General features: G+C 46.0%; 1 protein-coding gene across 2 annotated transcripts in view; it reads left to right on the top strand.

Moving 5' to 3' along the window:
- Positions 1-12,387, top strand: part of CUL1 (cullin 1) — a 111,242-nt gene that overhangs the window by 80,069 nt on the left and 18,786 nt on the right. For both annotated transcript variants that reach the window (XM_007469867.1, XM_007469866.1), the window contains exons 8-9: positions 502-664; positions 1,389-1,519. In XM_007469867.1, coding sequence (XP_007469929.1) covers positions 502-664; positions 1,389-1,519 — 294 coding nt within the window. The remainder of the gene's footprint in view (positions 1-501; positions 665-1,388; positions 1,520-12,387) is intronic.

Here is a 12,387-nt window from a genome sequence, read left to right as displayed (position 1 = left end):
TCTGTGGGAAGAAAATTGATGTAAATACATTTGGACTGTTAATCACGATAACCTCATTAAAGTCACTTAAAGAGGACTTGGAAGCAAAAATATAGGTTACAGAGAACATGGGACGCATCAGTGACCGGTTAGTTATAGTTGGCATTCATCCTAAAATCAGAAAACCCCTCCCCTCCCTTTTTTTCCTTCGGACAGGTTTGCCGAGTTTAATTTGCTGCCTTTCCCCCCCCACCTCCCCGGTACGCAGGCTTCTCACTGTTGTGGCCTCTCCCGCTGCGGAGCACAGGCTCCAGACGCGCAGGCTCAACGGCCATGGCTCACGGGCCCAGCCGCTCCACGGCATGTCGGATCTTCCCAGACCGGTACACCAACCTGTGTCCCCTGCATCGGCAGGCAGACTCTCAACCACTGCGCCACCAGGGAAGCCCTAATTTGCTGCTATTTTTGTTAGCAGTTTTTAAAAAGAAAACCCAAACCTCTGACTTGAATTAATTCCCACAGGCAGAGGCTCGTTTGCTGGAGGAGCAGCGGAGAGTCCAGGTCTACCTTCATGAGAGCACCCAGGACGAGCTAGCCCGGAAGTGCGAGCAGGTGCTCATCGAGAAACACTTGGAGATTTTCCACACAGAGTTTCAGAATTTATTGGATGCCGACAAAAATGAAGGTGAGCCACTGAGATTCAAAACACAAGGGTATTTATTTTGATCTGTGATTTTGAAATTGTGTGAAGTTCTAGACTCAGAGTTAGCATTACCAACACCAGTCATTCTTTAAGAGATTCACGTGTGAGATTGTGTGTGCGCGTGTGTGCACCTTGTCGTGTGTTGATTTCAGACCTCTGCAGTGTGTTTGGGGTGTGACTTTGGGGGAAGATCGTCTTTTCAGTTTGGTTTGGAGTCTAACTTGTTCCATACACCTTAGCATTAAATGATGCTACCACTGGTTTTTTTTGTTTGTTTTTGGGGTGTTTTTTTTTTGCGGTACGCGGGCCTCTCACTGCCGTGGCCTCTCCCGCTGCGGAGCACAGGCTCCGGACGCGCAGGCTCAGCGGCCATGGCTCACGGGCCCAGCCGCTCCGCGGCACGTGGGATCCTCCCGGACCGGGGCACGAACCCGTGTCCCCCGCATCGGCAGGCGGACTCTCAACCACTGCGCCACCAGGGAAGCCCGAATATGCTTTTATAATAGCATGACTTCATTGTTACTTTCAGCTAAATATACATATGCTAAATATAAAGTATTTGGTTACAGTTAAGTGCATTTGATTATTAAGGTGTAAAAACACGGTGGTTTTATTTCAGTGTACCTTTCACCTCTATAAGCACTTAGTGGAATGGATATGCAGAGTTTGTTTCTGTGCATAAAGGTGTGGCGCCTTCTTCTTTCAGATTTGGGTCGCATGTATAATCTTGTATCTAGAATCCAGGATGGCCTGGGAGAATTGAAAAAACTCTTGGAGACACACATTCATAATCAGGGTCTTGCAGCGATTGAAAAGTGTGGAGAAGCTGCTTTAAATGTAAGTACTGTTTAACTGAAAACCAGTCGGGCCTAACCATTCCCACGCACGGACTGCAGGTGTCTCTCGTGTATCCACTTTCAAATCCAAGGGGTAAGATTTTCGCTAGACTCTCGTAGAGAACCTTGTTTTGGCTTTCTAAAATAGAAGGTTCACAAGCATCTTTATTTAGTAAACATCTCCATAAACTCTTCTCTGGCACTTTTTAGGCATTAAGGGTTTAATTTCTTGATATTCTTTTTTCCTTTATGTCTTCTCAAAATTACATTCCTTGCACTAGAAGAGAGAAGATTATTCCATAGAAAGAACAGGCTAAAGCCTCCTAGAGACTTGGCTCTGGCACCCACAGGCCACAGGCTGCCCCTTGCAGGAACTTCGGTCTGTGTACTGCCCTCCCATTGAAGCTCACAGGGCTGTTTGCCCTGGAAAGGCCCTGAAATGTATGGCATTTCTCATACACACCCCCATCCCCACTGCGGGAGGCACAAGAATATTCTGCTGGGTTATCTGTAATTCACTTGATAATTTTACATAGCAAGTATCGTGTGTTTCTAAGAGACAGGTAAGTTGTCTTCAGTTTTGTCCCTATTGTGAACTTTAATTTTGATCGTGTTTGGGACAACTATTGGGGAAGAAAAGCTTCTAGAACAGTTGGTTCTTAGGTCTGAATCAGAAAACTTTTTATCTCTGATTTTATTGTGTTTGGTGTTAATTATTTCAACAGTACTATCTTTAATATCTTTTTTTAAGTCTTTATTTTCCTGTTATCTTTGGGGGATCCCTTTTCTACTTCTAATTATGGGGGTTGCTGCCTCACTTGTTATCACATCTATGAAATGTTAGAGGGAAGAATGTGAACACACCTTTAAAGGGCCTGACACAGGCATGTACATGGGATTCAAAAGGGGTGACCTGGTGAAGATACCTTTTCAGTAACGTAAGGTGTTTTCACAGATGTTAATTCAAAACCCGGTTTGGCTGTGTGGGCAGCAGAGCCAAGTTAAATGACTTTCCTTCAAATGAGTTAAGGTGGCGAGTCTTATTTCATCAGATATGGATTAGAATAGCAGATAAGTGAAGCAGGTTTCACTTTTTCGTGTAAACTGTTGAATGTTAGATATGAGATTGGCCTTAGGGACTCATGAATATAGTTAGATTAAAAATCAGTAGGATAACTTGCTTTTTTGTTTTCATAGGAATGATGGGATATTCCTTCTAATGTCAATCTTTCCCAAACCAAGTAAGGTTCTAGATGGAGAAATAATCCCGTTGTAATTCTCCAGTACCATTTTCTCTTTCTTTTGGATACAGTCAGCTGCTTGATTGACTTGGTCAGTGAGTCTTGAATCTGAAGTTAACCTTTTCATGGCCGTTAAAGCACAAGTTCAGCTTCTGAGTAAAATCATTCCTCTATTAGTAGAGACTTCGTCCATCAGCAGTAGACAGCAAAAATAAACTGTATTTACCAGCAGTTATATTTCATTGGAAAGTAAGCTTTTAAACAATATTTTTATTTATTATCTATTTATTTATTTAATTTATTTTTGGCTGCATCGGGTCTTCTTTGCGGCACACAGATTTCTCTCTAGTTGTGGCATGCGGGTTTTCTCTTCTCTAGTGGAGGCGTGCGGGCTCAGTAGTTGTGGTGTGTGGGCTTAGGTGCCCTGCAGCATGTGGGATCTTAGCTCCCTGACCAGGGATTGAACCCGCATCCCCTGCATTGTAAGGCGGATTCTTTACCACTGGACCACCAGGGAAGTCCCCTAAACAATATTTTTATTACGTAGACGTAAGCCACTGATACACGTGTATTTAAACATCAAAATAAGATTTTCCCCCGTGAAGAATAATTATATATAACTAGGTAAATTTATATTGCATCTGCCTTAACTTTCAGAAGTCAAACATTTTTCATTATAATAATTATTTCCATAGGAACTGTTTTCATACTGAACTCATGAAACTGGTTTTTTAAATTGCTGTTCTTGTGAGGAAAAGTTTCTTTAAGAAAACAAAAACTTTTCCTATTTTCTGCAAAAGGAGTTTTCCCTGGATTTCCATTTTATTGGCTCATCTCTGAAGTTTCGGTTGACTCATAAGTTCGTGGTGCCGTCTGACTGGCGCGTGGATCTCTCTACGACCTTCCCCGGGCTGGGTCGGACCTGCTACCTTTACTCACCAATGACGTAAAAGCCCAGGAAAGTTCCAGAAGCTCCAGAGAGAAGCACACGTGGCCAGTCTTAGCCTGAATCACAGCAGCTGCTTATTGTAAATAAATACAGCTGCTAAAACATAAATCATTTTAAGTAGGTATTCATTCTTATCACGTGTGTAGTAAACGTAAAAGATGTATCGTAACCCAAACCATGGTGGTTTTCCAAAACCCATTAATGCTGGGGAAAAAAAAAGAAAGCGGCAGAACAAGGAGATTGGTTGAATTAGTAAAAAATTATAATTATCGCACCTGATTTTAAGTGGGGTTTAATTACTTTGAAAACAGTTTTTAAAGTTTTTCACCTAACTGAGTTGAATCATAGTATATGAGAATCATTTAAATTCATCTATTAAATGCCATAGAAGGCACTGCTTAAATGATTTTTTTTAAGGGCTGAAAAGTTATCTAGTCCTATGATTCCATTTATCCTATCAGTTTGGCTAGAAAACAAGTTTCACTGCTAATCAGTGTGGCCTAGGCTGAAATTATTACAGGTTTCACACTTGTAATGTGATTCAAATAATATTTTTGTGTTAGAAACTTCAAAATCTACTTAAGAATTTTCTGAAGGCATTTTTTTTTTTCAGGTAAAACAGATTTGAGAATAATGGCTGTTCCTGGGTAACCAGTGTCTGGGAAATCCCCCTCATGGTGTCCCCCTCTCTTTACCCAAAGAGGAGCTGGCAGTCTTGCCCCGTGAAGTGTGGCTGAAACCCTGAACACATGTGCTGTTTTTAGACACACTGCTTCTTGTACCTGCCCCGCACCCAGGCCGAGGAACACCAGGGAACGCAGCTCGGGATCAGGGCTCCTCTCAGGGTACAGGGGCTTCAGGCTGAAGCAGATCAGTGTGGGTCCATCCCACCCACCATGACGTGAGATTCCAGCATGAGGAGGCGTTCTCTCCTTCAAGAGACGCTCGCGACTGAGGACGCTCACGCCTAGCCGTGCTGCAGGCACCGTTAGCACATTGCATCGGGGCAGCAGTAGAACTTTGGAAACACAAAGAAATCTTCAAGGATGGGTTTTAAACAGGTTTAGAGCTGAACAAAGGATCAGATAATTCTTTTAATAGGCAAGTTTATTTCATAGGCAAGTTACCCCGTGCGTGACCTCTGGACTGAAAGGAGAAAGTGGGGCAGCAGGGCAAAGCAGCATGTTTCACGTTGCCTCCAGTCCGGCAGGAGTCGAATACTGAGAGGCCTCGTGTGCTTGTGTAGATGGGCCGCGGCACTACACGTGTGCTCAGTTGTTGGCAGTGTAGTAACGGAAGAAAAATCATCTGTATTAAAATATAGGAGGAGGTTGGGCCCGTCCACTTGGGTCTTGAGGGGAGCATCTTGAAAGCAGAGCCTGCACCTTCAGGTGTTCATTTAAAAGGATTGAAGCCCGTGGTGGGGCGGCCCCGTGCTGGGTTCTCAGCTATTTCGTCTACCAAAGCAGCTACAGCTGCTGGTGCTGGCTGATGGTAAAACTCAGAGGACCAGCAGATGCCGCAGAGGACATTGGCGTCATTTCCGCTCATCCAGCAAGCATTACGGCCTTCCTGTGCCGGCTCTGCTGCCAAGGATCCCAGTGCGAGGTGCCTCCACACTTCTGTCTTCTCATCGGATCTCACTTTGTCTTCTCAGGTCTCCGTGACCTCATCGGCCTGCTTTAGTGACTGTATTGCGGGTCCATTTTAAAGCTCACATCTTCCTTCCTTGGTTCCTTAGCATGGTGGCAGCAGCTGTGGAGTATGTGCCACGTGGCCTCACCCTCTGCCCCTGGCAACCTGAGTCTTCTCAGGTGGAGTCATTTCCTACTGAATGTGGGCATGGCCGTGGGGTCCTCTCGGACCAGCGGGCAGCCAGCCTGTCGGCCCCCAGCAGCGCATAGCCGCCACCCAGTCCTCCCTGCTGAGTCAGTGGAGTGGGGACGTGCTGCGTCCCTTGGCCCTCCAGGCTTTTCCTGCCTAGTCCCAAAGCTACCCTTGGAATCTAGGCCCCGTCCCTTCATTTCTGGATGGTCTTACATCTCTCCCATTCCTGTTCATCCCTCATCTTGCTTAGCAGTTTCGTCTTCCAAAAATACTCCTTAATGTGTGAACAGTTTTACTCCATGTTCTTCATCCGTTGCTTTAAATAAAGCACAAAAAACCCCTCTTCCCTAAAATAATATATTAAATCTTCCATATTATATTAAATCAAAATCCTCTTCTAATATGCTCCCATTTTCATGAACCTCATCTTCCAGTGAAACAGTTCGGTCCTCATTCCCCCAGAACACGTCCTTGTTTATTATACACATGCTACCTTCTCTGCCTGGAACGTGGTCCTTCCTTCCTTCTCGTTTAATCCTGCTTTTGAAGGCCAGCTCAAATCCCACTTTCTGAAAAAGAAAAATGCTCTCCACTAACTCTTCCCGCCCAAGTTAGTTGTATCCTCATCCTAAACCATTAGGGCATTTAGAAAAATCTCCCAAATGCCACTTTATATTTGTGTATAACTTCTGTGTTTCTTGTCACTCCATCTATTATAAGTCCCTTAAGAGTAAAGCTGACACCTTACTGTGGTTTGATACTCTTTATAATTTTAGAACTAGCGTCTGATACAGCAAGTATTTATTGTTGATAATGACGATGACCGTGGTGGCAAGGAGGAAGGGCCACCTGCTGCCGCCCCAGCTCCTTTCTGGTTTCATCCTCCTTACTCTTCATCCTCATTATGTCCATCGTCGAAACGTTTTTAAACACTCCCAGTTCCATACGTGTGCCGTGCTGTACCCTCCTGGTTCTTCTCTCTGCTTAGACATATTCCTTCTCTTTTTCCTATGTGTTAAACACCTTTATCTTTCAGTACCCTCAAATGCCATTTCTTCCATGAAGGCTTTCTCGATCACCCCTTTGAAATCGCAGCATGTTGGACTATTTACATGACATTCACACTCCGTATATCTTAGATGTCTGTGTAAATGTTTTCTACAGGGATGGCTTTATCCATCTTCATGGCCTCAGCTCAGCACTGTGCCTCATACAGAATAGGGTCTCGGTCTACTTATGTCTTAATTATACTCCTCACTGTTGCCAGCAGGATTCAGGGTGGCTTACACAATACATAAAAGACAATAGGATGAATGAAACAGAGTAGCGAAATAAGGGTTGGAAACACAAAGGAAGCTAAGTGTGGGATAGCACTCAGAGTGCCTGCAGTGAAGTCTGGTCTCATTAGAGGTGGGTTACAAGTTTGCCTCTGACGTCTTCCATCGGTGCAGAGAGCTGTGCTGGGAAGGACAGTCAACTCCCTGATTCACAGTGATCTTAGGGAACGAGCCTGTGGCTCAGAGGAGTGACTTCATCGGCATTCAGAACTGACGGTACCTTTCCTTGTGGCCCATCCTAGAGAGAACACCAGCTCTGTGGAGAGTCATCCATGTAAATACAAAGTAACTACTGTATCAAGTCATTGGATGGCTTTATAAGTTCCCCTAACGCCACAATTTTATAGCAAAATAAAGTTCAGGAAGAGTCAATACAGACTTGTAAGTACCTGCTAGTGAATGCTTGACGGATACAGTTGGTTCCATGTTGAATTTTTAATTAACACACGATTCTACAGCAGTCTGGGTGTTATTGTTCTTCCCTACAAAGAAAGCTTCATAAGTCAGGTATAGAGAATGTTTCATTACTCTGTCTTCAGGGCAGAAGTGGCAACAGATAAGCACAAAGTCCTCTTTGAAACCGTATCTTGATTTAGTGACCTCAGTCTAACTGGAACTGAAATATAATCCAACAAGAATGGGCTTGTAGATGCTTCGATGTCCAGCAGGGCTGTTGGTGTGACAGTGGGAGGTTGGGCTGCAGAACCAGACTGGGGCACAAAGTTGTGAATGTTTACTTGCAGCTTTGGAGGCAATGGTGTACTGAGACGGAGAGGCGTTTCAGGAGCGGCCCAGGGCTGCCAGGGCGATAGTGCTTGTAAGAGGGAGCAGTCAGAGCGGAGAGTTTTAAAAGCAGAAGTAAAATCGGGGAGCTCTGACGAGCATATTTTTCAGTATAAGACAAAGGGGCTGAGTCTGGGACCCCTTACGAAAAAGAATTACGAGAAAGTTCCATGGTTGGGATTGAGGACTCACTTGTGTGAGAGCTTACACCAGAACGAACAGAGTAACACAGTGCTGGGTGCCTCTGGCAGATTTGGGTTTCATTTATACAACCAAGATTCCCTTTCTCTTCTGGAGTAAAATGCTTAAATAACTTAGTCCTGACTCAACCTTTCTGTGGGTGGTAATAGAATAAAATTACCCACGCAGAGCTAAACTTTAGCTTGGGGACCTTACATTTGGAGTGTGACCTGGCTTTGTGTGGTCAAGGGAGATGGAAAACATAACCATCGTATCTTTAAAGAGTGTGGAGAGGGTAGGATAAGAAAATCCTAGACTATTACAGCTATAGGCTAGCCCTTAAAGCTGGGTGATGGATTATGGCAGCTGATTGTACTATTATTTTGAATATGTTGACATTTTTCCATCATAAAACTTAAAAAAAAAAAGCAAAACGAAAGAAATGTACTAGTTTTGGTGCAGTCGATGTAGGAAAGGAGAAAGAGGGAGCAGGTTACAATTTTAATTACATAAAAAGCTGATACTTGGTGACAGTGCAGATTGGTTCAGAAAGCACACAGCTAAATTTATGAATTCGTCTTCTGTCTTTGCCATGAGATGAAGAGGGTAACCATTTTCTCTGAAGGAAAAAATAACCAAATGTCCATCTTTAGTCTGAGATAACCAGGCTCTGAAAAGACTCACTGTATCCTTTGTGTATCCGGGAAACACCCTTCTCTCCTTCAACTGTAGGGAGAACTCCAGTCCTTTCACAAGCAGAGCCATCGTGGAAGCCTCTTCCTGCCCAGATCTGACTTTATACCCCACGTTAAACTGAATTTTGGTTTCGTCTTTGCTGCATATCTGTACGTCCTCAAGTGGCCCCTGCCCGGTTCAAGACCAGTCACATGCGACCCGTGAACTTCTCTGGCCGCCCACCCACCCGCTTCCCTTCTGTATACGCTGCCCCTGTTTCTGAGCTAATGCATTTATTACTTTCTGAAACATCATTCTTTCACTTAGAGAAGACACAGTTTTTCTTGGCAAGTCTAACTTAGTTCCACTTTCAAGATTTAATATTTTCGCCTTTCATCACCTACCACCTAAATCTAGTCAGTTAGAGCCTCAGCATTTACGGGGTAACCAACACCAAGGGGCTGACTGCAGGCACACCTGGGATTCAGGGCAAGGTAGGGGGTGAGCAGGCACGAGGGGCCAGGGTCAAAAATGGGAGCCCACACGGTCACGTAACTCAGGTCAGGGATTTGTAAAAGTTTATCAGGCCGAAGGTTATGATCAGATTAAAGATGTGTTCATTACGCTCTGAGGCTCATAAGATAAGTAAAAATGACTGAAGCAGAAAGTAGCAGGTGGACAGAGGTTAAAGTGGTGGGAATGGAGAGCACTGGTTCAATTGCTACGTTTGTTTGTTTTGATATTTTAAACTTTAAACCATTCTCAGTCAGAAAAACTAGTGATTTCTGCTTATCTAAACAAAAGAGTTGAGGTGATGGAGTAAGAAAAGCCCATTAAAGGACTTCCCTGGTGGCGCTGGAATCCACCTGCCAACGCAGGGGACGTGGGTTTGAACCCTGGTCCGGGAAGATCCCGCATGCCGCAGAGCAACTGATCCCGTGCACCACAGCTACTGAGCCTACACTCTAGAGCCCGCGAGCCACAACTACTGAGCCCATGTGCCACAGCTACTGAGCCTGCGCTCTAGAGCCCGCGAGCCACAACTACTGAAGCCCGTGAGCCACAACTACTGAAGCCTGCGTGCCTAGAGCCCGTGCTCCGCAACAAGAGAAGGCACCGCGGTGAGAAGCCCGTACGCACCGCAACGAAGAGTTGCCCCCGCTCGCCGCAACTAGAGAAAGCCCACGTGCAGCAACGAAGACCCAACACAGCCAAAAATTACTTAGTTTTTTTAGGCCCATTAAGAAAATGTGAGACTTAGAATACTGAATGGTATTTGAGGCCTCCCATTTCTCTCCCAGTTTGGGGAGGGGGCTGTTTGTTTTTTTTTTTGGTTTGGGTTTTGGGGGGTTTTGCTCGTTAGGTAATATCGAAATTACTTTTAAACCCTGAGTGCACATAGGCTGGCAGTGGAGGGGGGCACCTCAGAAAGTGCTGAGTGATGGGGCCCCGGGCTGGGGTTGAAGCTCCCGCACGTCATCGGCAGAGTGTAGTCGGTGGTTTGGGACTGTTCATTTTCTGAACCTTTTGCTTCTCTGTGTTTTGCTTGGAGATGATGTGACTCCAAAGGGGAAGTGCTAATGCTTATGGGGAAGAAGAGGTCCACTGACCCCGAACGATGGCGTGGTGTGTCCTCGTCAGTTGAGACACATTTCTTTCCCTTCTTGAAGAGAAGCAGCCCCGAGGTGGGGACGTCGGCCTTGTGGAACAAGGCCCCGGGTGGCCTGTGCTGCCTCCGCCTGTCCCCCGCGAGGACAGGAGGCCGGGTGCCTCCCGGGGCCCTGGAGGCCGCACAGGCTGAGAGCGCGATGCACGTGCGTGAGGTGGAGGCCCCAGGCCTGTGGCCCCCGTATCCTCTTGAGGCAGAATTACAGTGTTCCTTAGGATCACAAGTGACCCCGAGAAATCCTGTGTGACGTGCAGCAGCTCCCCGTGAGGTACTGGCCTCACTCCTCTGGGCGTGCCCCACACACCTCCCTGCTTTAACTAAGGGTAAGATGCAAGTTATGTCCGGCTCCTAAAGTGTGTTTTCTCTCTGTGAGACGGGCTTTTAGAATTAATCCTGTTAGTGGAAACATGTGGGATAAAAGGTAGTAATTCAGTTATGATTGTGGTTGTTCCTGATTTGGCCATTGCAGAATGAGTCTGTGAAGTGCAGGAGGCAAGGCAGGCGCACAGTCTGGCGAGCCCCTTGAGCTCGCGCCCGGCGAGGGAGGCCGCCCTTGGACACAGCTCACAGGGATGGTGAGCTCATGTAACAGGGAAGCCTGGCCTGTCCTGGAAGCTCAGGGAGGTTCCCTGAAAATACTGGAGACCAGTAGAAGAGTTGGAGCTGCCTGGGCCAGGTAGGGGTCCTAGACAGAGCAGAAACCTGTCCTGGCCACCAGGAAGTCTGCTACGACAAGAAGAGGGGACAGGGCACAAGGTAAACCTGCGAGAGTGGGCCCGGACTGGCCAGACCATGGGAGACCTCGAAGGCCAGGTTGATGATACACCTTAATCCGAAGAGCAAGACGAAACCAGGAGAAGGGTTATAATAAAACCGGACACTGACAAGATCAGATTTTTTTTTTACAAAATCGCTACCATGTAGAAAATGGATTAAAAGGAAGAATAGTTGCTAGTGTACCAGTTAGGTTGTTAGAGTGGTTCAGACGGAAATGACACGGGCTGGTGACGGGGGGACACAGAAGGAATTAAGTAATTAGACTCTGTAATGGACGGGATTTGTGTTGGATAATTGTTGAAGCTGGATGATGAATACGTGGGGTGGGTTTTCCTGTTCTTTGTGATTTTGAATATGTTTGACTCTTTTCTGCAATAACACGTTGAAACAAACAAAATGGAAAGAGAGAGGTCCAGAGAGCAGCAGAGCCAGGGAGGAGATGGGGCCGGCTCTGGCACACACAATTTGGGGATCCCTCCAGGCGTCTGCGGCAGGTTGTGTGAACCGAGTGGGGACGTCTGGTCTGGTCTGGTCTGGAGAGGAATGTGACGGCCATTGGCAATAAAGACACCAGTCACGTAGGAGTTGGATGAGATCCCTCTGAGACCAGCCTGAGAGGTGTCCTGTTTCTTATATGCAGAGAGCTCTCATGTACTATTGAGTAATCACGCCAATTACTGACTACCTTTTTTTTTTTTTTTATTGGAGTATAATTGCTTTACAATGTTGTGTTTCTGCTGTACAATGAAGTGAGTCAGCTCTATGTATACCTATATCCCCTCCCGTTTGGACCTCCCTCACCCCGCCCCCCACATCCCACCCATCTAGGTCGTCACAGAGCACCAAGCTGAGCTTTCCTTTTTTTTTTTAACGTCAGAAATTCACATCTTCATGCTCTTGAAAAAAACGTGCATTTCATCCAGCTGATCTTTCTCTCTCCGTACCTCTGTTGCTTGTCTAACCCTGCGATCTGGTGCCCTCTGAAGAGACCGTCATTTACCTCCTGGTTGCTAAATCACTCACCTTTTGAACGTCTTTTCTCTGTTTGGCACTGCTGACTGCTCCTTCCTTAACTTCTCTCCTCTGTGTTATTCCTGTGTGTTCCCATCTCCATCTGCCCTTGCCAGGTTCCAAAGTGGCTTCTCTCTGGATCTCAGATGCTAAATTCAAGTCTCCAGGGCTCAGTACCTTGGCACACTCTTCCCTCAGTGGGTTCCGTTCACACCCTCACTTCTCACCAGCCAGGCTCCTCGCTGGGTCTTCTCGTATAGCAGAAAGAATCTGGAATTGGAGTCTGAAGACTTCTCTTCCCTTAGGGAGGAGCTGTCTTTCCGTGGGCAATTCTGCTGGGCGTTTTTGGGGACATTTATGTTTTTCCAAATCCTAAAGCCGAGAAGAATTGGTCAAGAAATCAAGAAAACAGGGAAGAGC

Source organism: Lipotes vexillifer, unplaced genomic scaffold (genome assembly GCF_000442215.2).
Source record: "Lipotes vexillifer unplaced genomic scaffold, Lipotes_vexillifer_v1.1 scaffold472, whole genome shotgun sequence".
Taxonomy (NCBI): domain Eukaryota; kingdom Metazoa; phylum Chordata; class Mammalia; order Artiodactyla; family Lipotidae; genus Lipotes; species Lipotes vexillifer.
This window is presented reverse-complemented; position numbering and strand designations above follow the sequence as displayed.